The sequence below is a fragment of the Achroia grisella genome, unplaced genomic scaffold (genome assembly GCF_030625045.1).
Source record: "Achroia grisella isolate CSIRO2021 unplaced genomic scaffold, CSIRO_AGI_Agris_v1 utg215, whole genome shotgun sequence".
NCBI classification, from domain to species: domain Eukaryota; kingdom Metazoa; phylum Arthropoda; class Insecta; order Lepidoptera; family Pyralidae; genus Achroia; species Achroia grisella.
Window position 1 is genome coordinate 1,312,452 of NW_026712713.1, and position 27,708 is coordinate 1,340,159.

A 27,708-nucleotide genomic window follows, 5' to 3' on the forward strand; every position below is an offset into this window, starting at 1 on the left:
ATACTGTTCATATAATCTTTATGATATTGCTGGAGTACTTATAATATTCTTTCTTGATATTTTTATTTTCTCATTTACAAGTACAAAAGTATATCCAAGTCAATAAAAAATAATTTTCATTATATTTATTCGTATATTCGTTCAACAGTGTAATTCGAATTCTCATATTCAAATTGCGTACATTTCGCTTGATTGTAAAGGAATAAATTGCGTTTTGACATGATATAAATCGACTCTTGTTTATTTGTAAGATTGGTTCTAAAGCCGAATATCAAAATGAAATACCGGCAGCGTGTCTTCACATAAAAATGTTTAGTTGATTTAAAAAAAATGTATACCATCATATATAAATATTAAACAAGTCAATACTTATTTAATGCTTAGATTTTTTTATTACATTTACATAACTATAGCATCGACTAACAACTAGTTAATACTATAGCAGGCATTAAATTATATTATAGGCTAAATTTATAATAGGAAATATAACACATTATTGATATAACAAACTTATTTTCGCCTACTATCTAAGAAGTGACCTCGACATCCTCGTCCTAGCAATCGATACTCGTAATGCAAAAGCATCGAGTTACAGACAGCGATACAGATGCGGTGTGAAACATAACACTGAACGGATAGGAAGGACTTGGCCTGTCGCAAACTCGCAACTGCCACTTGCATAACTGTCTTTTGCAACGGAAAAAAAATATTTCTGTATTATTTTAATTAAGAACCTAAAATTTACCGATATAAACTGTAGAATAAGGTCATCTGCGTGTTTACGTCTGCCTTAGCTATATGTGCCACCATGCAGCTTGTTTTGTAAGATGTTTCTCGATTGGTAGGCCATGGAAATCGTAGAGTACGGAGGCCTGGCAATTCTCCGGATATGACAACGTATGAGTATCCTTCGCCTTATATGATGATGTTATATATAGTTTTGTTCGTGTATACCTATGACATATCACAGGGTCATCGTCTGCTTTGCCATTTAATTGACTTAAAATAAAATATTTTCCTTCTATACATATAAGTATGGATTATTAGATAATTAAATTTTTAGTTAAAACAAGAATATTTGTTTCTGTTTTCCGTTTTGATTTCCAACTTCTTCCACGTTGTATAAAATAAAAGACACATGTATAAACATAGGTAGGTACCCATTCTACGGCATGCCCGGTGTTGGGTTGTTTACTTTTTCCTTTAGAGGGTAACGCGTCGTGTGCGGTAAAGCAAAACATAATATACGTTTATTTTTTGTACAATGACCTATCAAATTAGCGTTACAATGACAGAGTACAATGACTTATGAGATTTATTCTCAACCGACTAAGGACTAAGAACAAATCCAAACGATCATTTAAAAAAAAATATTACCGTGATTTGTTTAGCCAAAGAGTGGAGCCAAATGTCTTCCTTTCTCGTGGAAATATGACAAAAGTTGATATATATAAATAATAAAAAAAAATCTATATACACATTGTGATCATAATGTTTATGCTAGAAGTATTTCATCATAATCAATAGTACCCATATTTACGTAACTTTTTCTTTTATCCATCTTTTACATTGGTATGTGATGCGAATAAAAACCATAAACCAATGTCATAAAGCAACGTTTTAATGAACCAACTAAATCTCCTTCAAATATTACATACTAGTGAATAGTTAGTACATTGTACGTGACGAAATACCGCAGAAATACAGCAATGATACTTAACACGTGAGTTGTACTAAACTAAATGATGGAGTCCCTTGGCCTCGATCGATCAATTAAGTCATCGAAACTATGATGCGTGCCTACCTATCCAATTAGAGGGGCTAGACAAGATGCAGTTTGTTCCAGCCTCTAATTAGTTAAAGCAAAATAGTCTTTATTTCTTTGTATATAAAAAAACAATTCAGTCTGCTGCTCATCTTAGTGACAATGACACTGTACTTTTCTAAAAGAATGTAGATCTAAAAGAAACATTTCTATATATTATATGTAGTACATATAATATATAGAAATGTTTTCCATTTCTCTAAACACTATAAAGTTTACTAAATGAAAAGTCGTTCTATTACAGATTATTGTATATATATATTATCAATGAAAAAATATCGAAAAAAGCATGAATCTTCTTTAAATTGACAACTTACCTGTCTTTTTGATGTTACAAATATTCATGAACGGTTAATAATTACTCAAGTCAGTCGCAAGCTCGTATGGCATAAAAATAAAAAAAAAGAGATTTTTAGTTTCCGTATACATCCAATTGTAATACTCACTAAGATAAATAATACTGACGATAAATCAATAGGTTGATTATATCGATCCTGTTCTAGCAGGTGATCGGCACGATTTCCCTATGTCGTAAAAAGATATACTATCGATATTTTAAATTTCTGTGTCGATATTTTGTCATTGTGAATGAGAAAATATCGACCGACAGTGCTACAGAATAGGTTATTTTTTGCTGTAAACACTTTAAATAACAATGCCTCAAAAGAAGAAGAGTTAATAGAAGTTGACCAACTATTTTCATCATAGTACTGTTTGGACGACCTTAAGAATCAAACCTAAAATTTCTAAATGTCAAACACAAACAAACCGCAAGTCCAATTAATCGTGGCCATTATTGTGAATTGTTAATAAACACAGCCCGCTGCGAATGGACGAATTGAGCTCGAATTATGCATGAGCATTCTCAGGAATGGCACAAAGAATATACCACAATATTTTGTCCCAGGAAAATACAAGCATTTTTACGGAATAGCGTATCAAAAATACCACGCAGATGGAGCGGGGAAAGTGGCCCAGTAAATAATAAGTGGTAGTCAATTACAGCGGTCTGTTGATACTAATATTTGGTATACCCTGACGGCCTCAGTGGTCTGGCTGTTTAACACAACACCTCATTTCCGAAGGTCGCGAGTTTGATTCCTTGCACGATGTAAACAATTGTATTCATCTATATTATAATTATTTGTAGTATTATATTTTGTATGTATTTACAAAAACATCTATACTACATACATACACTGCTTAGTTTGGCACTAGATGGTGCTATATGATTTGTTCAGGTAACCCTGAATATTAGTAGCCGTGAATATATGTTAAAAAATAATATTATATAATATGTAGACAAGAAAAGTATAGTTATTTTTGAAACACAAATTAAAATAGGTGCACCTTAGTTTATTTTTAGAGGATACTTAAAGATGGTCGCACGTTATAAGGAAATAACCTTTACAAGATTGAATGAGGGTAAAGCGAGCAAAAATGCAGTTTTTGCAAATATGTAGTCAAATTTGCTAGGATGGTAGAATTAAAAATTGATGGGAGTAATAACGTAATATAAAATTAATCATTGTCATGTTGATTGTTCACAGTTTACATTGTGACATAAATTTATTAATTAAGTTTAATGAATATGAGTTGATATGACGGATTTCACATGTTATTTTTAATTATAATGGAATTATAAATCTATTTTGAACCAAATGCCACAAGCGATTATAATACTGGTTTCGTACGAATTTTGTTACAATTGGTATTTAGATTATTAATAAATTCATTTAATATCTACTTTTAAATGTATTGAATTGCTTTTCTTAACGTACTATAGCTATAATAACACGTAAGAAGGAATTATTAATTTTTAATCGTTTATCTTAACAAACACTTAGGATTTGTTAAGATAAACTATTTTGCATTGTAATTAAAAATGCAAAAAGTAAAACAAGTTTATCGCAGGAAAATAGCAAATATAAGAGTTAAATTCAATATTTTTTACCGCTTTTATTTATCAAAGAAACATAAACATGTGTAGTCAAACAGTACGAAATATTTGTTTGTTTGTACGAGTTCTTGGGCGGTGGGTCCCATCAAGTCACGACACGTGTCGAACTCAATGGATATAGCTAAATAAGATTTCAAACAAAATAATTAAGAAAATGAGAAGTATAATGCCCAGTGTATTTTACAGCCCATTTTCCCTTAATTATTTTTAAATGTACAATGAAGTAAAAATACAGTTTAATTGATGATTTTTTGCATCGTACCGTATTAATGACCAATTGTACAAAAGTCATTGCATCCAGTCATTACATTAAAAAAAATTGTTTTATTACTGTCGGCACATCTGTGGTTGTAGCATTGACTATAAATACACTCGTCATCATTTTTTATCAGAAAGAATAATAAAAATTTAATGTATATTAAATTCTATTTTTGTAGACTTAGAATTTAATATTAAAATTGTATAATAGTAACATAACCTTTTTAAAATTATAATAATGGTACCGGAAATATTTTTCCAAAGTCTCACTCGCACCAAGTTTTACTTAGAATTTTTTACAGCCATCTGTCATGTGTCGGTCACTCACCCACCGGTCATTGACCCCGGACAATATGGACAGTGTGGGACTATGTATACATTTAGGTATTTATAGACGATTGCATATCCGGCCTACCTCAACATGTCCTCAGCTAGACAGGTGGTTTCATATGCAACTTGCGTGTGTGGAATACTTACATTGTATTAGGGCCACTGTGCACGCAATATGTATCTCTCTGCTTTTTGTTATAAGGGCTAATATAATAGTGCTAGTATTAAGTGCCTAATAGCTAAATAGTATAGAATTATTTTTTGTATAGAATAAACCAGGTGCAATTTTGATTTTTATGTTCCGTAACAAAATTAATATGTATTATTTATTTTACATTAATGCACGTAGAGTAGTGTTACTGATGGCGGATTTAACACCTGCTAGTTTTACCTAATGTATTTATGTTAAAGAATCAGTGTTATTATTAATAAATTGCTACAGTAGGTATTATAGTTTTAATCAAAAATTTCAACTCATTTAAATCATTAATAAAATTCATATTCATAATGAATAAAGAATGATATTGCGTAAAACACAAGAAACTACAATCGAATGGCAAAAAATATGAGTCAAAAAAAGAATGATGATCAAAAAAGATCTTTTGTATTCTGAAAATACAAATGAAGTGCACTACTTTATACGTCGCCTCACGGCTATCTCTGCAACTGCAGATGCTATCTGCATGAAATTGAGTACTGTTGTATTTTATTTAAACAAAAATTGTAGTAGAACGTGAGGTCACATAAAGTGCAGCGAGCGTTTTTAGTTCGCATCGGAGCGTATAGAGTAAAGGTTCCGCACATTGCCGGCAGTGGACCCGCCCCGCTGGCAGTGTGGTGAGGCCTTAATCATTTAGTTGATGTTGTTCGGACATTGTAATAAAATAACCCACACATATAATATTTTATAATTCACTAGCAACCCACCCCAGCATCGCGCCGGTGTTAAGTACACCGGCGCGATGTATTATACATATAAACCTTGCTCATGAATCACTCTACATAGCTATTGCTAAAAACTGCATTAAAATCCGTTATGTTGTTTAAAATAAATAAAAAGTAGATTTAGACTATTTCAAATTCAAATTCAAAAATCATTTATTCATGTAGGACATTTTAGCCGCTTATTTTAATTTTATGTTTTTTCCCGTTTCAAAATTCAGGGTTCAGATGCTTGTGTCCTGTTTGCTATATGGTATATAATTTTAATACAGATGTAGTACTTACCATACATATAAGATGACCTCTGATGTAGAAGGACGGTGACTCGCCGGCGTTATTGTTTGATTTTATCGTTGTTGAAATCCTACGGCGAGGGTGACCATTTGACAAAAGTTGGATGTCTGTTTGTATTCTTGTTTTATAAAACAGCGGTCATTGACAAAGTCAACTCTCTATATAATTTATTATAATATACAAAGGTGTATGCATTTTATAATTAAACTATACATGTATTCATATATACTATTTTTTTTATTAATGATAATAGAATGATGCCTCTAAACTGCACTAACGGCTTATGCTGGCAAGGCACCAGTGGGGGATGATGAAGTTTGGTCAGTTAGCCATGTTGGCAAGTGGCAATTTACCACGATGATTTCCAGGGGGATTCGCGTGGAGGTCACCCTGACATGGTACATTGCTAGCAATGTGGTTACTACTACTCCACACTAGTAACAAACATAATAATATCATAAATACGGAAGTATCTCTCAGCTTGTTGCGTTTACACGACTGAAAAGATCTAAATAAAAATTTTCATGAAGATAGATTGTAACATGAGGACCGCCATAGGCTATCTTTTATCTAAAAAGAAGCAGACGAAGTCGCGAGAAATCACTCATATTATATACACCGGTGAAATTTGACTGAGCAAAATATCATGAAAAATTTTAATATACAGGTGCAACTATTAACATAACCCACCTCAAATGCTTTCAAATATTCCATTAGCTAATTTATCGCACAGGAAGAGGTGTATAAGACTCTTATACGTTGGATGCCGAGATACCTCCCCTTTTGCAATAGAAATGCTTCCTAAAAGGTGGCTTTATTGAATTTATCGAGCAATCTTATCGTAGAAAGCTTGTGTTTGTACTTTAATGCTTATAAAGGTTTCGTAATTTTATGGTTTACTAGTCGTTACTTGCAAATTCGACTACTTTTTTTTTAAGATAAACGATAGGCTATTTCCTTCTTTGTAATACAAATTTGATGTCATATTTTATTTTAAGTAACATTTTCCCAAATAATGACTTATTTGGGAAAATGTTACAAGCAAACAAACAGCCACATTTTCGTATTTCTAATATTAGTATTCATAGTATTTTTTTGTCCTTGTTTCTTTTTATGTCAACGCCTATATATTATATTTACAAGCAGATGTTTTATAAAGCATAATTCTTAGAATATATGTTTAGTATCAAATAGACTTTGCGTGTGAATCATATAATTGATGCAACACAGTTCACGAACTACTGTGATTATCTTTTCATGGATAAAATCGTGAGTTCATTATAATACTGTAAATTATAAGAATTTAAATGGAAATTATGCTATTCGCAGACTTATAATAATAATAAATGTACCGTCATGAATGTTATTTGGGACAAGGCAGTATCAACTACGTGATCATTTAATATTGTGTTGATATTTGATTTCAGTGACATAAGAGCTTACCACCGTCTCGGTGAAGCTGCAAAACAGCGACCGAAACAGCATTACAATATTTAAAAAAAAAAGACGCTCATCTCTCCAATTACTATTGCATTAAATTTATTATTATTTATTTTATAGAGACAGTTATTGTTTTATTTATTACACGATGTTTATGTTCCACGCCGTTAATTTACATACCAATAACATTACAAATGATGGACGCCCCACTTAATCCTGAACTAATTATTTAAAATTAATTGATTCCCCCAATAACAATACGAACTTTTGTTGCCGATAAATCGATTGAGCGAACAAAAAAAAAGAAATAATTATTTAACGTGCACCCCTACAGCACACAGACACTCTCTCGCATATCCCCGCCACACACATATGCACACGTACGTTATACATGTATGCGTAGGGACGGCAGCTGCAAAACTTGAATCTAAATGGCAGTGGCTCCCAAAGTTTTATTATTAACTATTGTTGTCCTCCGACGACGGCTCTCGCGAAATAATTAATTTGAATTAGTGACTTGTCCAAAATGCCATTGTGGGAACAGTTAATACTTTGGAGTGTACTTGTTTCTATACATTGCTTAGCTGTTTGTATTACGAGCGCCATTTAATTTGTTTAATTCTAAAGTTTTATAGCAGTTCACCTATTGCATTTGCACCTATTGCATCTGCATTTTTTTTATGTAATTAGACTGATGGTAAGTGGTAACCATCGCCTATATACATGTAAAACCACTCATGTGTTACCGTTCCCGAAGACTAAGATATTAGTATTATAAAACACAATTTAACTTAATTCTTTATAAACCTATTAGAATAAAAACACAGAAAATTTTAAGTGGTGCTTATCACAGTATATTAGTGAATACGGTTAGGCCGTTTCTAAGTTACACAGACAAACAGTAATAAAAATAGTGTTACTCTTATATCATATAAGCACAGTCAGCTCAGTTTATTACAATTATATGTATAGAATACATTAAAACATATGGTTAGTAAGGAATTGTGAATTGTTAGCAATATTATCTTGGAGGTTATTACTAATATAAAACAATGAATTTATTGCGGTTATAACAACTGATTCCTATAAATAGTGACGAATGTTGAGTCACAATTAAATAACTCGATATGGCATAGTCAGATAGCTTCCATAGAAACAAGTTTGGTTATAATTTTTATATCGGATGTTGTAAAATTTCGAGTACAATGAACGGAGCTAGATCGCCTTGAGAACTTGATCTTGACAGATCAGTGAGAAAAACAGAAAAAAGTCAACCGCCTATATGGTTCTAGTTGTTACAATGAGATCACGTTTTTAAATAAATACATTCCCATATAGGTACACGTCCCAACTAATATAATATTTATAAAGAAATAAAAAAAAACACGTTATAACGTTAAAATTTCATTGTAATAAAATTTATGTAATATGTTTCAATAGATAATCTATTAAAGGAAACATATTCCGATATTATCAATCACACATATATAAAATTTATAGAGACATTTAAATAAATTACCACGTGAAAAATTTTGTGGTAATAAAATGCATCTGGTATGTTTGAGAACCGTTCTGTTTCGCCGGTAATATTTAGGGGTCTTTTTTGTTACTCATCTCAACCGTAACGTACACGGGGCGCCTTAGCCTGCCTCTGGGGGCCTTGCATTGGGGCTTTTTCCAAATCTTGACCCCTCAGTTCAGTTATGATTCGACCGTTGAAGCGAACGGTTGCATTCACGCGCTCCTTTTAATCTAGTCATTGTGTCCAAATTTTATATGTATTTTATTATGCAAGCTAGTGTTAGTAGGCGTAGTTAAGGCGTGTTTCCTAATTTAAATTTAGTAGTAAACGGTTGTGTGTAGTTTTTATTGGTTTAGGCTAATTACGGAAGACTGATTTTTAATGAACGGATTTGGATTGCTTTGGTGAGTATTTATGTTCAACAATAAAACATTCTTTACCGCAGATACATTGTAAATTTAGCTTTATGTCTACCCACAGTACTTTATAACCTAAATTATATTATTTTGGTACGGATTATTACTATTTTACAAATAATTTACTGTATATTTGCATTACATTACATAATAATGTTTACATATAGAAACATATTTTCGACACAACAAATATAACTCAACAATGCATTCGAGAATTTTCCACATTCTTTCATTATCCACGTGGCTCTTGTTGTTGTTAGAAGTTGAACAGAGCAAACATCAACAACGCTTATTGCACATGCTAAATATACTTTAATTAAAAAAAAAACAGATATTTAATAATATTCTAATAAGTAGCCATTTTTAACAATTATCGTAATTATGTATTGTTAAAAATATTTCTTATTATTATTTACAAATTTCATAAATATATTATACTTACTCATAGCTTTACACTACGTACTTGAGTTGTAAATACAAACAGAAGCTGCCCTTAATAATTTAGAAGCGGTCCAAATAAATTCGTAGATTGCGTGGGCACGCTTTATCACATAATTGTTCAAATAGTTATCAGTTCCAGTTCCTCTTTGTACTAAAACTGTGAACGTATTGCATAAGCGGAGCGGACGACGTAAGTATAAAACTGACGAAACACTCCTGTGTACGTCGATAATTAAAATATTTTTAACCAAAAGTTGCTTCAGTTTGTTATCGACAAATTAGTTGTTCAATATGTAATCTATTGAATATGGTAAGAAAATATGTTACGACTACATAATTTCTTAGGTTAAACATAAACTTTTTATGGTATAAAGTAAGTAAGTGAAAAGTACTGTAGTAAGTAAGTTTTATTTCTAATTGTATATATAAACAACAACATTATAATTAAAAGTATACTTCCTCTATGTACTTGAAAACAAAGATATCTGTTGATCATCTGCTTCTTCCTTATCCCATTTATTTGGGGAAGGCGTATCTCGCAGTTAATTTAGAAAAAAAATGACTATAAATATTATCCGCTTCAGCCCATTACAACATATGTGCTGCCTAATATCATGGATTCGGATTTGCTATTCAAATTTCAGCTAACCGATCGACCTGATTTGATTAATGGCTTACCAAACAGAACTTTGTTCGGTATCCCTTCACTCTCATATTGTAGATAGAAATGCATAAACATACATACAACTATTATATCGTACAGAAAACATTTGTATTATGCCCAAATATGTATACGACATATTCACAGTTTATAAATATATAACTTATAGAACTGTTAATTTATAACAGGAACATATAATCTTGAAATCCATGTTAATGAAAATTGCATTTCAAGATATGTATAGAGTGTATGTAACATGGACTATGTATAGGGTGTGTAATATCCGATTATACTTATTTATGTACTTTTTATCTGTATTTCAGATTGATACAGACTAAATATTATTATCTGTATTTAGGCTATATATGTGAATAAATTAATCTACCCCGTCTCTCAGGCGCAAATCCATTATTTCAATGCACATAATAATATATTGCTAACTAACATCCAGACTGATATCATTCATGTATCTACAAAGTTACTATTATACATTCCACTAAATTAACTTCCTACGGCTACCCTTTAACTTATTCGTTTAAAAACCGCAAAAACAAGTTTGTTGACGGAACATCTCGAGAAACCCTTACCTGCCTGCATTTTGGGTCCGCATACTATCTGCCTCTTTGTGTATTTACGACTGTTCACTTAATTCAGGTAAAAGCTCAACCGTCGAACATGAAAAAAACTGTTTTTGTAATGTCGGTTAACGTGAGACTTTGTACTAATGCTCTATTGCTGTCGTGTGTATTGTCTTTATAAAAATATTTTATTTTTATTTATATATACAATGGTAGTGGTGCCCGAAATTTCGTACACCGGTATATTTCTAGGCGCCATCTGTTATTAATAACGAAATAATAATAAATACAACATCTATACGACGTTGTCTACTCTTTTTGGGGTATTTCCCTCAGCTTATTAAAATCATTGGAGGAATTACCATGAAATGACAATTTAATTCCTCCAATGATTTTTACTTGAAACCATGATAGACAGATAAATAGGCAGTTTTTGTTGCATCACAAATTTTTTTGAACACTTATGTAATATAAATGTATAAAACTTTTTATGAGTACATAGTTTTGTTATTTGTTTTTAGAAAATGCAATACATTCACTTTCATTAACAAAATAGTCCTATTTTTCATATTAATACAAATTTATTGGTTTTTATGCAACAGCAGAAAAACTTAATTTAATGCATTAATATTCCATAGAGAATATGTTTCAGTTTCATGAATCCTTAAACTGTGTGTTACTTTGTTTGTAGGCATCGTTTTTCATACCACTGATACCTATATAAAAGGTTATCGACCCATATAACGATTAAAGCGATTTCAGAGCTATTAAGCCGAGATGGTAGCTTGGTTGTATAAAACGTCGACAGATCATCAACGAAGGCAGTGGGTCCTTCCATTACTCATCTGAAGAATGCGAAGACGCTATTCGTAATTAATCAAATTAATTACGTTCATTTCCTACCGAGAAGACCGGCTTCGGGCTCTCCATAAAGTTATAAGATGTGGCGTAAACTCATTGCAGGATCGATAACACGTAGGTACAATAATAAGCAATAAACTGTAATAGCATACTTGATTTAATACCTACCTGTAGGCGGTGAAGTATAATTATTTTTAGAATTGTACTAGACGTACGACGAGTCTATTTAGGAAGAAATGCTATGTTAAATATATTTGTTGCAAATATTAATTATTGTACACGACAATTTACACAGTGTCATCTATTCCCAAATTAAGCAGATTCGTTCGGGTAGTACTAAATATAAAATAAAACAATTTTGAGAATACATTTACGATTACAAATAATTAAATTTTCAGAATAACAATTACATTTACTATTAAACGTATATTGTTAAGTCTACAATGTCTGTATTGTTGTCACATTACAATTCAGACTACATTAGATTACACTGTACACGCGTACTGAAAATTCATCACTCTGTTTGCTACGATCATTTTAACGCATGATGAAAGTAGGGTGCATAATTGTACATAATTACAATATCTTTATAAAATTTCACTATTCGTTTTTTGTTAACAAAATAACGGCTAAAAATAAATATTCACGCGTAAATCGCTCTTCACTTGAACCATACGAAACAGTGCCGCCTATCTACGACGAATGTTGCGAAAACGTCATTTTGACAAGTGCTGATTTTTACGACCCCACACTTACTGTACCCGTCTGGCGCCATCTAGTGAGTGGTATATTTACAGAGCTTAATGGATTTTTCTAGTATGTAATTACTACTTAGATAAAATACATAAAATTTATACGTACATCTAGTATGTAACGTATATTGATATAAGATAAACTATTGCATCGTCGTAAACAACGTCAATGTTTAAAAAAACAGTAATAAATTAAACATTACTTTATTGAGCCATTCTGAAAATAAATCTCTCAGTTAAAAAACGACTTCAACTCCAGAAATATCGAAATTGTGAACACCGACACATATCAAAATATTGTATTAAATAATTGTCAAAAATAGTTATAGTCTCTAGTTAAAATAATACTATAAATACGAAAGTATAGGTCCGTCTGTTTATTTACCTTTTCACGATAAAATGATTGAACGGATTGTAATGAACGATGTAGAGGCAAATAGGACGGACATAAGATACCTTTCATCTCAAAAAAGCAGACGAAGTCTCGGGTATCTGCTAGTAAACACTGCAAAATCCAAATGATAAAATGAAGTACCTTTTTTTCTTAAAAATAGAGCAACGAAAACGTGAAATGCATGAGAATTCTACATTACATCCAACTCATAATAAGCCACTAAGCTAAAGCAATATAAAGTTGTAATATGTACCACTAATTACACTGTACGCTCACGAGCAACATCTAGAATGTTCAGCGATGCAACGTCAATGTATTAGTCGACAGGCAGCAATGTAATTAGTCGTAAACTTCGTTAAATTATTAGGTGTACACGAAGAAGTAGGTAAACGAATTAGATAATACTGGGTCACGTACATACCACCGTAGGGTATGATGTAAAGTGGTAGCTGGTACCGTAAAGTGCTCTATTTTTAGGGTCGACCATCTTAGCTTTTACTTATCTTTTGTTTTCCTACTCACCATACATTATACTTTAAAAGAGGATTTATATCTATAAAGATGAAAAGATAAATCTACAAAATTTGTTTTCAATAAAGTATTTGGATTCACTTTATCATCGTCAACATTTCAGCTCTAATTATCCACCAGTGACTGTATAAGAAATTGCTTTGTCACCTTCATCTATTGAATAAGTTTAAAATAAACCATGTTTCCAGATATAAAAAAAATTAATCGCTCTAATAAATGTGAACTTCAATACGATTAGCTTGACTTATTTCGCGAGACGGTCATGAAAAGTAGTGTGAATAATTAATTAATTAAAACATCAAATAGTTAGTGGCACATAAGATCTTAAGTATTACTGCGTGCATAAGTTGCATAACAACAATTACATATAAATTTTTTTGTCTAACACAGTATTTATAATAGACAAGTGAGATCAGATCTATCACTACCTACTACAAAGCTGATTATTAATTATAGAAAGACGAAATAAAGTGAAAAAAGAAACTAGAAAGTCAAATATTATTAGTCTAAACTAAAAAGAGGAGAGCAGCTTAACTGCATGACAATTCTCACGCATAGACATCACAATAGTAAAAACGCAAATTAAGTTACTTCACAATAGCAGCTCCATTTAAACTTGCACTATTTTTAACGTTGACAAGTAAAAAATAGTGTGCGTTTAATTCAAGTATCCATGACTGAGAAACCGTTAAAACCATTACAACACCATTCTATTATTTGACCCCACGGGTTCTGGTGAGAAGTCTGTGCTAAGGGTTCTACCCCTATTTGTCTATGATTAGATTTCTCACGATCAGGTGCCTTTCTATTTTCTAAATCTAACAATAGAACTTGGGGACCCCGACCTGTCTTTACAAGAATTTAGAATCTTCAAGATTTTATGGCTACGACGCTAACGTGTAACGGTTTTGGTAAACATTGTTTAGGCGACCGTTTATTTGTATTTATTGTTGCTATTTTATTATCTCGCCCATACTTAAATTTATAAATATAAAATAAGATTTGTGTGTGTGAAAAAAATATTTAGTAAGTTAATATTTTACTACAATCGACAGTTGTTACACAAATGCAAGGAATGTAAGATGTCCATTTTTTTTTAAATAAACTAAAGTCCATGTTAGTTGTTGATAGTTTATCTCAATAAAAGAATTCTACAGGTAAAAGATTTTTACAACTTCAAGTATTTTAACACTTGATATTTTAATTACAAACAACAAACCCTATCGTATCACTTTATACTACTAGTTTAGATTTGGAACTAGAAATCAATAATACCATACTTATTAAAATGAAAATTTAAAATATTTGCTGTAAAATTTATCAATTATTTTCTTAAGAAAGCAGTACTAAGTATTCTTTAAAGAATAGTTAGACTGTTTTAAATAGAGTCGTAAATCGGAGAGATCGTCCATTACATTTTCTTGTTTGTGTATAATTAATAAAACTGTAGTCCTTTAGACCCTAGTTTCTGCCCTTTTGTGTGGGGCTAACGGTGCGCGTCGCCACGCCACGAATTATTTATGATATGTCCCATATGTTATGTAAATCGATGTATTAAATGTATACATCGTGATTCTGAGAACCTTTTAAGATACGAGCAGCATGTTCAGATGATTCGTTCCGCCATTGAGCGATACATTTGACGTAATCATTTTACTTCGTGTATTATGAGGAAGCTCTTTTTCTATCAATCATGTCTAGGCGAGAGTAGGGAGTTCCAAAAAGCTTTCTGTACGTGACAAAAAATTTGTTTGTATTATGTAATACTATACACACGGGTGTACGGCTGCGCTGCTTGTGGAGAAAATAGCCTGTTACTCCCTAATAATGTAGGTTTCTATAAAGAATTTGTAAATTTATTGATGTATCAAATAAGTAAGTACTCATCAATTACAAATATTTTCTCTATAAGTTTAGTGTAGATGGGTGTAGAAAGGAAAATATTTCCATCTAATTAAAATGTATTTATACATTACACTCCAAATATCTCAGTTGTCGACTCTCTTGTTACGAATTTATCACAAGGAATTGCGTGTGGTTACGACCGCGCCGCCATCGTCATCTAGCACCCAGTAAGGTAGGCTCGTAAATAAAGTAAATTTCAACAATATCACCCTATCGTGGTTTGAAGTTGTAAAATTATGTGTGTCCTATGTTAGAAACGTTACACGATATTTACTTGTCACACCTGAAACTTTTATATTTCTCTTCTTTCAACTCATCAGTATCGTGATTTTGTTAATTAAACTTGTTTGTATATATACTTAGAAATACATTTAAAAAATGATTTCTTTAAATTTATTTTTAGTATTGAAATCTTTTAACTATTACCAAACATTAATAGTCAATATAATGTTATAGTTTCCCTAATTTGTAAGTTTTAATTCTTTAATGTTCAAAATAAGTTTTTTTTGGTATGGTATATGATCGAATAGTGCACTGGCCTAGGGTAACTGTATACGTTAAACTCAATGTATCTATTCTTCAATAGTAAAAGGTAAAATAAATGGCCTCATCATAATTAGAACTCCCGAAAACGTGATGCATCGTTACATGTAATTGAATGCCTTCAGTTTTTTAAACGTTACCGTAATATAAATAAATATGCCGGCGGCGTTCGGTACACGTTTGATCCATGCTTTGTTTTTTCTCATCGTCTTCAGCATAATAACATAACCCCGTAATCATAAAGTAAAAGAGAAAGAAAAATTAATCCCAACTCCCGTTCTACTGGGGAAGTATTCTAATCTAAATGTAGATGAATTTGGGTAAATTGTGAACGTAATTTCGACCTTGCAAGGTCGATGTTGCCTTATTTAGATTTTAATAACATCGCCTTTAATGTTTTGTTAAAAGGTCTTTAAATATTATTGTTACAAGGATTTGTATGCAATTAAACTTGGAATGAAATGTGTTATTATACTGCAGGCTATATTTTACGAACTAGCTAAAACTTTTTGTTCTAACCGCTAAATCTAAATATTCTTTATGTGAGGTATATTTCAAAATACCTTTTATTGCTTAATATCTAATAAAAATTCGGCTTGCGTTGTAGTAATAAATATAAAAGAAAACTAACAACTTCATTATTCATCCCTGCACGAATCCGTTCGAAATAATTGAATACACGGAAACCAGACGTAATAACAAAACTTCGTCATATATACTCGCAATTTCCTGTAAACCCCATAACAGATCCGGTAAAGAAATTGCTCCATTTAATGTGGAAAATGTTTTTAATTTTGTCCGAACCCTTGTACGGCTAATGGAGTGTAACTCGAGTTTTGTAATGAAAACGTAAACGTAACGTGAATTAACGCGTTTGTTTACGTCCATCACGTCTTAATCACGCGTAGGGTGTGAAAGGGAGGCAGATTTATTCGGACATTGTGTTAAAAAGATGATTATTGTTTACGACGGTTGACACACAGATACACCAAAGGGTCACGTAACTTCGAATTACTTAATATATCAAACCTTTGGTTGCTTGAATTGTCTATTTTCTTTTGGGAATCTTTACCTCATATTAATTATTACATAATTAAAAGTAGGTCTCAATTTAGAACTCCTATGAGATATTTCAAGATATCTCTTTATTTATATTGGGAGAGTGTGGTAACCTAGCTGTTTACTTCCTCCGACTTAGACAGGAAGGTCTTCAGTTCAAATCTGAAAATAAGAAACTGATTACCCCATTTGGGTTAACAGTTTTTAAGATTATTTAGTTTAATATTAAAAAAAAAAACACCTTTCGTTTTAGAATAAAGGAGCAACGATAGTTCGCAAACTTTTTGAGATTACGTGATAATCTAGTACCTACAGATAGCTATCTACAAAATATATTTTTGCGATGACGCGATAAACTGCTACAAAGCACGGACTCCCGTTTCAAATTGACGTAGAAATGAAGTCAAAATTTGGATAGAATGTTATATATAGCCGATGTAATCCGCTCGGGACTCGTAAATGAGATTGTTATCAAATAGAGGGAGTTACGCTTCAGGGTCGCGCCTCCATTTCTGTTACGTTGTCTAAGCTTTACACACGGCTTTGGGCACAATTTGGACATTAACAATCGCAAAGCGAAGAGGACATTAACAATTATCTTCGTTCAATGATGTCTTAGTGTGATTTTTTTACAATGAGTAAAGGTTAAACTCTATCTGTCTAAGTATATATCTTTCTTTTTTTTTAAAAAAAAAAAAGCAATATTCATCAATAATAGAATAAAATACGTCACTCAGTCACTCGTCAATAAGAAGAGCTGCATTATCTGAGTCATATTTAGAAACATTAATATCGATATCGATCGATAAATGCGACTAGTACTTAGTAAATAAATAAAAAAAAATCATACTTAGTAGATCAAATTGTAGAGCAGTTTGTATCATGGAGGATCAAGTAAAAATCAGAAATCCTCATAATAGATGTAAACAGACTCCACAAAAGAAAATAATTTTGAATAAGGACCACTTCTCGATTTACGTCAAAACGGGCGTGCCTAGATGTTCCGTCACGTCGCAGATGCAAGATAAAACGTGGCAGTATTTAAATCATGCCCCGTAAACCACAGCAACAACACGTCCAACGTAATGAGAACTCTCACGGTGGCGCTAGGAGTGACACTCGTCAGATATACCAAATATAGTAATGACTAATTCCACGCCCAGCCGTAGACCATCCTACAGTGGTCGACTAACCGACGGAACGTTTACGGAGTTCATTAATTACTTTTTAAAGTTAAGGAAAAGGAATGAGTTATGCAGTGGTTGTCTCTTGCTTTTACTCGTACTTGGAGGCATAAAATTATTACAGAAATGTTTCCTTTAGAAATTGTTATTTAAGGTGCGGTTACACCAAACAAGGAACTTCTCCTTTCTCTCATCTTTCAAATTTTGAGTTCAGTACAAACGTTTTTAGACCATTTTACGAGCATTCTAGGACCCTTTTTTCGTTGCTTGACTTCATTTACTAACTGTATAATCTAACATATTTGTGCGTTGTTTAGTCTAGCATTGTAATCCTACTTCTACATTACTGTGGTTCTTTTCTAGCTATAGTGTTGGTCACATCTAAGTCGTAAATCTTGTGACAAATTAAATCTAAGTCCTTATTGAATATATATATATATATATATATATATATATATATATATATATATATATATATATATATATATATATATATATATATATATATATATATATCTATGTATATATGTATATTACGCCATTGTGTTATTAGTATAAAACCTCTTTTAATGAATACTTTACTATTTATAGGTTACGTTATTTTAATGTCTATGTGATGTTTTTCAGTTATTATTCCTGAAATACACTTTATTAGTGTTTCACGAAGAGTTTCGATTGTAGTAAATATTAAGTATATATGATACTTACTTATTAACTAGCCAGGTAGTATACCATAAACAACATAGTGTTCCCTCCTAATTTGTGGAAGTGAGGGTAACAACGCGTTATATCGTTATTTTCAACTAGAACCACCCGTTTTAATCAAAACTTTTACGTATACGTTTCGTGTACCTACTACCAAAACTAAATTGGGTTCTGTATGTTTTAGTTCTCTTTAATTAAACACCCATTAGCACTACAATGTTTTTATATAACTGAACAAAATAACTGCAGAATGTATTGTTTCATAAATACATATCAACTTTATGAGTTCATTTATTTCTTTGAAGAATAGATTATATATTTAAGAGTCAAGAAAATAAGGGTGTCTTATAAGTGGAAGTAGATGTCCTCGCCTGTAAACATGGATTCTTTTACAACTTTATTACGAAATAGTGTAGTATTTCTTTATTTATGTAGAAATATAAAATTTTTACACCATATTTAAAAAAATTTCATCACTATTACAACCTAAAAATGTAGCTTTTATCACGTAAAACATAGTATATACCCACCCTTATGAACATTAACTTACTTATTATATTTAACAACATGCAGATACCCTCACTTCTAACAATATAGGTGCTCAGATAAGACGCCTCGAAAAGTCCTTACTTACCTAAATGGCAATTTAGACTTACCCTAATATAAGTTTTTCAATTCACTATAAGATTTCACAGATAAGCGGGTGGGACTCCCTTTATCCCATATATTATTAAGTCGGGCCGTTTTCTGCGCCATTTGCGCGTCTCACTCGAGTTAACATCGATTTTAATTTGTATCCATTCGCAAATCGAGATATCGAGTTGTATTCGAATCCGCGTAGTGTGATATTCGCTCCAGTAATGCGATTTGTTCGGTCTAGTTAATATTGTAGCTACATGATTTTTTGAACACATTTCGTCTCTTTATAAGTATTGCGTGGTGTACGCAGCTTAGGTTATTTTTGTAATCCGATTTATCTATTTCAACTTTTTTTATGATGAAATTAAAAAGATTTATTATTAGAGTATGATTGAAATTGTTTCATGAAAATATTTTGAGTAAGTATATATTATGAGTTATTAATTTGGGTCGCGCGTTATAACATGGTCCAGGAGACAAGAATACAAATTACTTAAACATACATCAATCTTCTGTAAAATACAATTGTAGACAGAATAATTGTAAGTATAATATTTTTTCTCAATCTCACTAAGTATATTTTTTTAACAAGAAATAGTCCTTTAAATTACAGTTACAGCTGAAACCAATGGACATGCTGTATAATAATCTAAGAACATAGAGGCATATTCTGCTTAATACGATTATAACAAGGTTTGAAAGGCTCGTTATACATAGTTATGGCGTCGTGCAAAACACCAAATAGGCCAAGTCTAAAAATAGTGATAGTTGTTAGCAACAAGTGTGTCCCAATTGTTTGCCCCCTGCCCATTGCCACTGTTTACAAAGGGTGTGCCTTATTTGGCTGAAAGCATTAGTCAATTCCAATATGTACATAATTAGGTTGAGAGGCCTGTTACCAACGTAATGGTTAAAATTAACGTTCTCGGGATACTATTCATCTTCACCCCATACCTATAGGTATAATTATTTTTCGATTTAGATCTTTAGTCATAAAAAAGTTACAGACAGACACTTGCGTTTATAATATTAATATGGATGAATCATACTATTAAACAAAAATAAACAATACAGACCATAATTTTAAATGTTGATTCTGGTATCAAGATATGATATCAAGTTTTATTGATATGTATACCACCACCTATCTGTCGGCGTCTCTCGGCGTTTCCATCACCGAAACGGTCCGAAATATAAATTGACATACAATTTTATATGCCGGATTGGAAATCACCACCTGTAGAGGTCAAATTCCAAGTAGTAAATCAGTACAGCAACAATACTCTCAGAGAAGTAGTGTAGAGATTTAATAAGATATTACATTTAATATTTATAGAATACTGCTAATCTATTAGATTGATTCTATCAAGTTCTCTTGAAATATACCATTGGAATTGTTCTTCGCCTTTACGTCAAATGAACCAGCTCCTGTTTACTGTTTCCACTACAATAAAGAGACAACAATTTCCGATCTATTCGTATACCCCTTGAGCGTACCTTAACTTTTCCTCTCTGAGATTTTATGCGTCACTAAATAAGATAGACGATGCCTTTGTAACGTATTTTACTTTTCAGCTGAACTAACATTTTTTGTTGTGACTGTAATGGCAAACAAGCTGACGGCCCTCCTATATAAAGCACTTACCATCAGGTGGGACGTTTATTTGTTTGCCCTTAATTATATATGCATAAACAGCATCACGGACATCATCATTATTTAAGTCATCATTCGCTTGCTATTCCAGAAGATTTCATAGTCTTTTTTGCCATCGAACCCTGTAATTTCACTGCCATGTCTTACCCTCGAATCGAAACTCAATAAGCTACTTGGCGGTTAAAATAGGATAGACAGATGTACGCATCATACAAGTTTGTTGCAAAGCTACAAAGTGACTGTGTCAAGAACGACATTTCCAGAAGTAAATTGCATAGAATGAATACGTACGCATGTTGAATGTAAATCGACCCAGATACCTAAATATATTCAGTTTTACAACCTATTTCCGATCTGCTCATGTTTATATTTGTTAAAGTATAAAAATAGCAAGTATTACTATCCTATATTAATTTACGTAACAACATAATTTTAGGAACCGTGTGAAATCTACTGAATGTCATATTTCATTTATTATATTTACTATCGACTTGGCCCGAGTGGAATATAATATATAACCTAGGTCCATTACCTTTCAAATTTTAGGATATATTTTCAAATACGTTCAGAGTTTTTGACAGTATTCTTCATATACAAACACAAAATCGGCACTATTTCTCTTAACTATGTGTGTAGGTATGGTTATCATTAATTGTAAGGAAATTTCAGGTCTCTCAGTAGTCTATAGCTACTAGACTAAACCACTGGGCTCTATTGCTCTTCAGAGCTCATTGTGCGTCTTTAAACTATTAGTTATACTCGGAATTTGTTCTAGGTGTTGTTCGTTACTAGGATATTCACTTAAGAATCAAATCGATGAGTATATAATTCTAGAATTTAATTTAGGTATTTAAATTATCTAGCATCGTTCCTTTACAAGATATAGTATAGTAGTGTAGACTAGATTAGATAAAATGGTGATTTCAATGTGTAAGAAGTATATTGGTGTAAGTAATTGGGCTTTGTTCCTTCTGGCAGGCACTAACAGGTGCATATATCCAGTAGTGCTGTAATTTCGAGTAGTAGTGACTTCTGTACTACTATAACTACTAAATGTAGTAATAGTCTCTAGAACAGCATTATATTTAATATGTTTACATTATGACACACATTAATTCAACAAAATTGTGATAATGTCATTATATTTTGCTTAAGAAGTACAGCATGTATATTTAATAGGATTACAGTAAAAAATGTATGTAAACAATAGTAAAAGACGTATTAGATAAATTGTAAACTAAGAATTCAGTAATTTGTTGTTGGTATAGTCTGTAATTTTGTTTTGTTATCACAATAGAACAAACGAACTCATCTCGCGAGGGTAACTACGAAATTCATTGGAAGTTTCGAAAGAAACTAATGTTGTTTAAAGTTAACAAAGAACGTGATACGACAGGAAACGAAACTTGGACCAACAAATAAATCGAACAACATCCATTTTATGTACACCCTCTACTTGGAACTTCTACCTCTACATTGGTATACTTAGTTATTAAGAGAATGTAAAAATTGCATAATAGATCTATAAAGGTCGCAGTGTTACACGCCTTAACACCAAAAATAGCCCCCAAACCCAATTAAAAAAAAATTAAATGTTCATACATAATCATTTTAATTTAATTTGTCCAATAGATGAAGGAACTATGTTCGCATGTATATACCTACATACAGCGAGCCTATATTATAATTTTTGAAGAAGTTGTCTGTAGGTTTTGGTAATGATCTTCATAAACTGGTACTTTACTAAAAAGTTTTAATAGTTCATATTAAAACTCATTAGTAAAGTACCAGATTTTGTTATTATTATTGTAATTTTTCAAAAAGCAAAACCTTTAAAATAATCCTAACGACATATTTTAAATACCTACCAAGAAGCTGCTAGCAAGCGCTACGTTCACTGAAGTGAGTTATCAAGTTACTGTAAATCGTGTCGTCGCAAAGTTTTAGGGTTTCCGTCATATTTTTGAGCTTGGAAATAAAAAAGTTTAACAAGTTTTACTCACGTGTAATTTCAACATTTATGAAATTATTATTATGTAATACATATTTATCGACACAACGTTAATAGTTCATACGCGCATAGTTATCTACATTTCTTATTTTAATTTCTTTTTCATACTACCCTTGAAAGGTAATTATGTCAAATTAATTCTTATTAATTCTTATATCACAATAAACTACACTGAAATCAATCCAAAATGAAACATAAACCATATATATCATACCGTTTATATCATAACAAAGAAACGATTGGCCTTACACATATAACACTGTTTCATGTAGTACTAAACTAAGCGTAGCTTAAAGTCTATAACGAATACTATCTAAAACCCTAGAGTCCGATCCCTTTCATGTCCTATCCGATTGTGCGTTATTTGGTCATCGCATTTCGACTGTTTGCAAGCTTTCAACTTGTCCGCATTGTTAGCGTTGTAATCCAATATTGGTTCAAACATTCAAACAAAGGTCAAGGACACCACAATTGTTCGGTCCCTAAAGTTTTACAAAGTGGATCAGAAAGACGACATCACAATTTACAACAGACCAGCTAGCAAGTTCTACAGATTTTCTTATGTGAATTGAAAACTCGGGAAATCGTGTCTTCCTTAGCTATTTTGGCATCGTCCGAAGCTTAGCGGTATATCCTGATTTATCAGTCTAACTTTATTGACGACGAAATCTACGAATCTAGAAAATGGTCTGTTTTTTTTGTATTTGTAACGTAATTGCTTCGTCAATTTCACTACGAAATGGATATTTCCGGAACTAAAGTTCTGATGCTTGCTACTATAATCTTTGTTTGAATCGGTTTTTTTATTTAGTAAAATATTTTATGCATCACAACACTACTTTACACTAAATAAATTATAGTTTTCAATTTGAAGTCCTATTGACCAATATCTTAACTTATTATACCTATGCAGCAAGAAACTTTATCTAAGAAAATAAATAAAAGAGAAGCTTAAATAAAATTAGGTAATAAAGATACCTACGTTGCTATTAGAATTTCCTCTGCGATTGTAAAATATTCCATTTCATGATGTGCGTTCTCATGGAACAATTTAAATTTCATACTAGCTGTAAAGATATTTGAATTATTCGTCCTTTTAATATTTATAATTGTTCATGTATTGTTGTCAATACAGTATAATAGCGAAATATAACTTGTGTGTATAAAAATGCAACATATCTGTAATAGGTACCTACAGACTAAATTAATTGAACAAAGTCACTAAGACATATTATACAGCATTACATGGTACCTACGCGCAATCTCCTTGCAACAAAGATGTTCACACTTCTATTAAATCTATATTATATAGTAATTTTACTTGGATCTTAACATGATTAATTCTATAAACGCCAATGACTTCTCTCCTACTCCTTTGATATTAAGCTGGAAGTGTAAGACGTCTATTAGGTATAGTCAAATTAGCTATATCATAAACCAAGTTGTTTCTTGTCTGTATATATTATTTAAGTGGCTTTTTTCTTTTAATGACACGAATGCATTGTATGATGATATAATTGAATAAATAGGCAACGACGATAATAAATAAATTACTTTATTATTTTATGATCAATCTTCGTGAATTATTGCTTTAACATTTTTTTATATTGAATTTTAAACAAATATTCCTGCCTTCATCGCTGAATTAGAAAAATATGTGATAACATAAAATAAATCATAGTACAGAATACCTAATTTGAAATCCTATTTCGGTTAAAATGCGGTTATAACTGATGTATTGAGCCGGCGAGCGGTACAAAGCGATCACAGCCATTAGCCCATGGCGATAGAAATATTTCCACGTACTCACTTATTCCTATTTTACCTTTTCTTTTAAGTGCCAAAGTACGGCTAACGGAGCTTGGCTGACTGCCAGAGGCAAGCCTTTTGCTCTGTTTAATGCCAATTTTCCTGTAACCGTCTTTCTGAAACTATTTGTTTCTCCATAACGACGTAGGGCGAGTTTTCGAATTTCGCACTTCGAAGGAATATTGATTTTAAGTCAATGCCGATATGAAGTGTCTGTAACAGTATGAAAATAAAATACACAAAGCTTCAGTATAATCCCGTTACAATGGAATAAGAAATTTATAACGATAGTTTATTTCATTATGTACTGTTTTATTATATACAATATTACATTACATTTAAAACACTGCCGTACATACTATTGAATGCCTGAAGTCTTGTGATTAAATTGTGTCTAAGAACAGAAGCCCTCAGTTCTCATTGTAAGGGAGCTAGTGTAAAGATAGATAAAAAAAAAATATTTCAATGACTGTTTTCTTTGCCCTTAAACATAATTTTGGAGCATGCATGTTTATGTATTTTTTTTTCAATGATTATATGGTTATTGAATGTTTTCTAATGAACTTTGTTTTATGTTACAGGTAAGTTCCAGACAAGTTCCATCCCCGGTGTATGTATGTATAACTATGAAAACTAAATTAATGTTACATATTAGACGTGTTATAGATTTAACCGAAATATCAAAGAATTAGTGATGAAAATTTTGCCCGGGGCACATCCAATTACTGGCGGATTGATGGTTCTTTATTATCTCAACCAACAAACGAGATCCCAACAAAAATTTTTAATAATTGAAGAACCTCGCAAAAGTTTCTTCTAAATTATATTTTCACCGAAAATATCTCCGGCTTAGGTGTTTGTCTAACTTTTAATTATCGCTTAATTAAATTTTAAATTAAGTAAATTCTTTATTGGAAACTTTCGAATTCTTTGATATTGTTCAGATCTTGTTTTAGATGTATCCGCTATTATAATTTTGTCTATGATTTTAATTATGAAACTCTACAAGAAACAGTAAAATTATTTTGAATGACTTATAGAGACATAATTAGAGATAGGTACTTATATAGACATTATTATAAATCATTTTGATACTTATGATGCGGTATATCTTTAACACTTTTAACTTTAGTAAAATATAACGTAACTGCATACACACACATATATGTACTACGCACATACGTGACTTAAAGACAACAATAACAAAAAATTATACTTCGTTGTACTGAAATTTGTATTAATGATTACATCAGTGTTTATTTATTTCTTGATGCACTAACACTAAATATATTTCAGAGAAGCCTGTCTAGTTTCATGTCTATAAAAATATTTAATCTAAATGTTGCTTTATTCGAATAACGCAGTATCAAGTCTCATATATTTCACATCCCAAACAACTTCAGGTAAGTAGCTGCTAGATGTTTTTCTATTTGATGGAGGAATATTTATAAATACAACGAACGTTAGTAATTACGACCAGCGTGATATAAGAGGTACAAAGGTGTCACTGTGCAACCTGATATCTCTGACGCTCTTGTGGTCGTATGTATATAAAAGATACTATTTTCCATCAGGTTGAGACTCAGTGCGACTATATATTCGTATATAATATTGATCGAGACTTTTCTGAAGTTACATAATATGAGACCACTAAATCCTCTATTGCCGACTGAACATGAATTGACTGCGCCTTTTCCGAACTCACCGGCTTCAATATGTTAAAGACAGGTTAAGCGGAAGGGTTCCAACGAAATCCTACGTAACGGACTTTGCCATGACAGGTGGTAAACGAGTGTCCTACGGTTGCGACGCAAGTCATAAGGGTGAAGTCACTATTTGCAGATTCATATCATTGCCAAGAGTTGTCATTCGGGGACCCAATCTTTTACTTGTAATATATAATTGTAAATATAAATCTTGTGTATCTATAGTTCCTACACCTTTAATCTACAATATAAATATACATAGGTACCACCTGTCTCATTTCATATGGAACACAATAATAAATAGTGGCTCCATCACAGTCGCTAAATTGGTGGCACCGTAGGTTTATTCCTAGACAAGCCATTACCCGCTACTTCGAACGCGTGGATTATTTTTATTAGAATATATACATTTTCTGAAATAAAAATAGCCTAAGTTAGTCCGATAATAGCTACCTATGTAGTGTAGGAATATTTCTGCCGGTTTACAAAAGTCCAAATTGCATGAATTTCACGTGCCTGTTTTAATTACTTACGGTAGCCATGTGCTAATTTTATATATTTGAATTTTTGGTAACCGTCCACTACTACAGTATTAATATTATCTTAATAGTGACAAATCGCTTGCTCTTATTCATTGTACCTATTGCAATTTAAGTAGGCAGAAAATTAATGTCCCTTCCGGTACAAACGAAGCGGAATCTATTTTGCCCTTTCTGTTATAGTTCTCGAGGTCATTTATTTATGGACAGTTGGACTTCTTAGACCTTATACATATGCTATATTACAAAATGTTTTATGCCAATGTGGCAATATTATGGAGAAACCGAAAATGTGAGTCTATAGTGAGTGTATAATTTGCAGATTTTTTTTAACTCAACTAATTTACAACCTCCTAAGGTTGTCCACCATTCTATTTATAAATATTTGTATTTTTATAACTTTTAGATATAGATGCCCTTTTTAAAGTCACTTGCCTTGCTAGCCTTCTTAGAAAATATATATACATGTAAAGATATTTCTACGTTTTAAAATATTTATGTTGTGTCCTCACTCTACACCACTGTTGTGTCACCGGTGTTGCACATAGGTTGCTTATAACAAAATTAATCCTATGAAACACAGAAATTGAACTGTAATTTTCTTACGCAGAAGCCAATCAAGGAATAGCTTTTAAGAATATAGTTTTCAAGTAAATACGGCCATCCAATTTGGAAGGCCTTCAAAGTGCCTCGATTGTGCAGTCGACGATTTCCATGTACTAAACATAGTACGAGTACAATAGACTAAA

At 31.7% G+C, this 27,708-nt stretch overlaps 1 protein-coding gene across 7 annotated transcripts in view; it reads left to right on the plus strand.

Moving 5' to 3' along the window:
• The window catches only part of LOC131842237 (brain tumor protein), a 459,207-nt gene that overhangs the window by 399,737 nt on the left and 31,762 nt on the right, over positions 1–27,708 (plus strand). Inside the window, exon 1 of one of the 7 annotated variants that reach the window (XM_059190773.1) lies at positions 8,813–8,975. The exons of the other annotated variants lie outside the window; for them this stretch is intronic. Coding sequence (XP_059046756.1) covers positions 8,953–8,975 — 23 coding nt within the window. The 5' untranslated portion in view covers positions 8,813–8,952. Of the gene's footprint in view, positions 1–8,812; positions 8,976–27,708 lie in introns of those variants that run through there. 7 annotated transcript variants of the gene reach the window in all.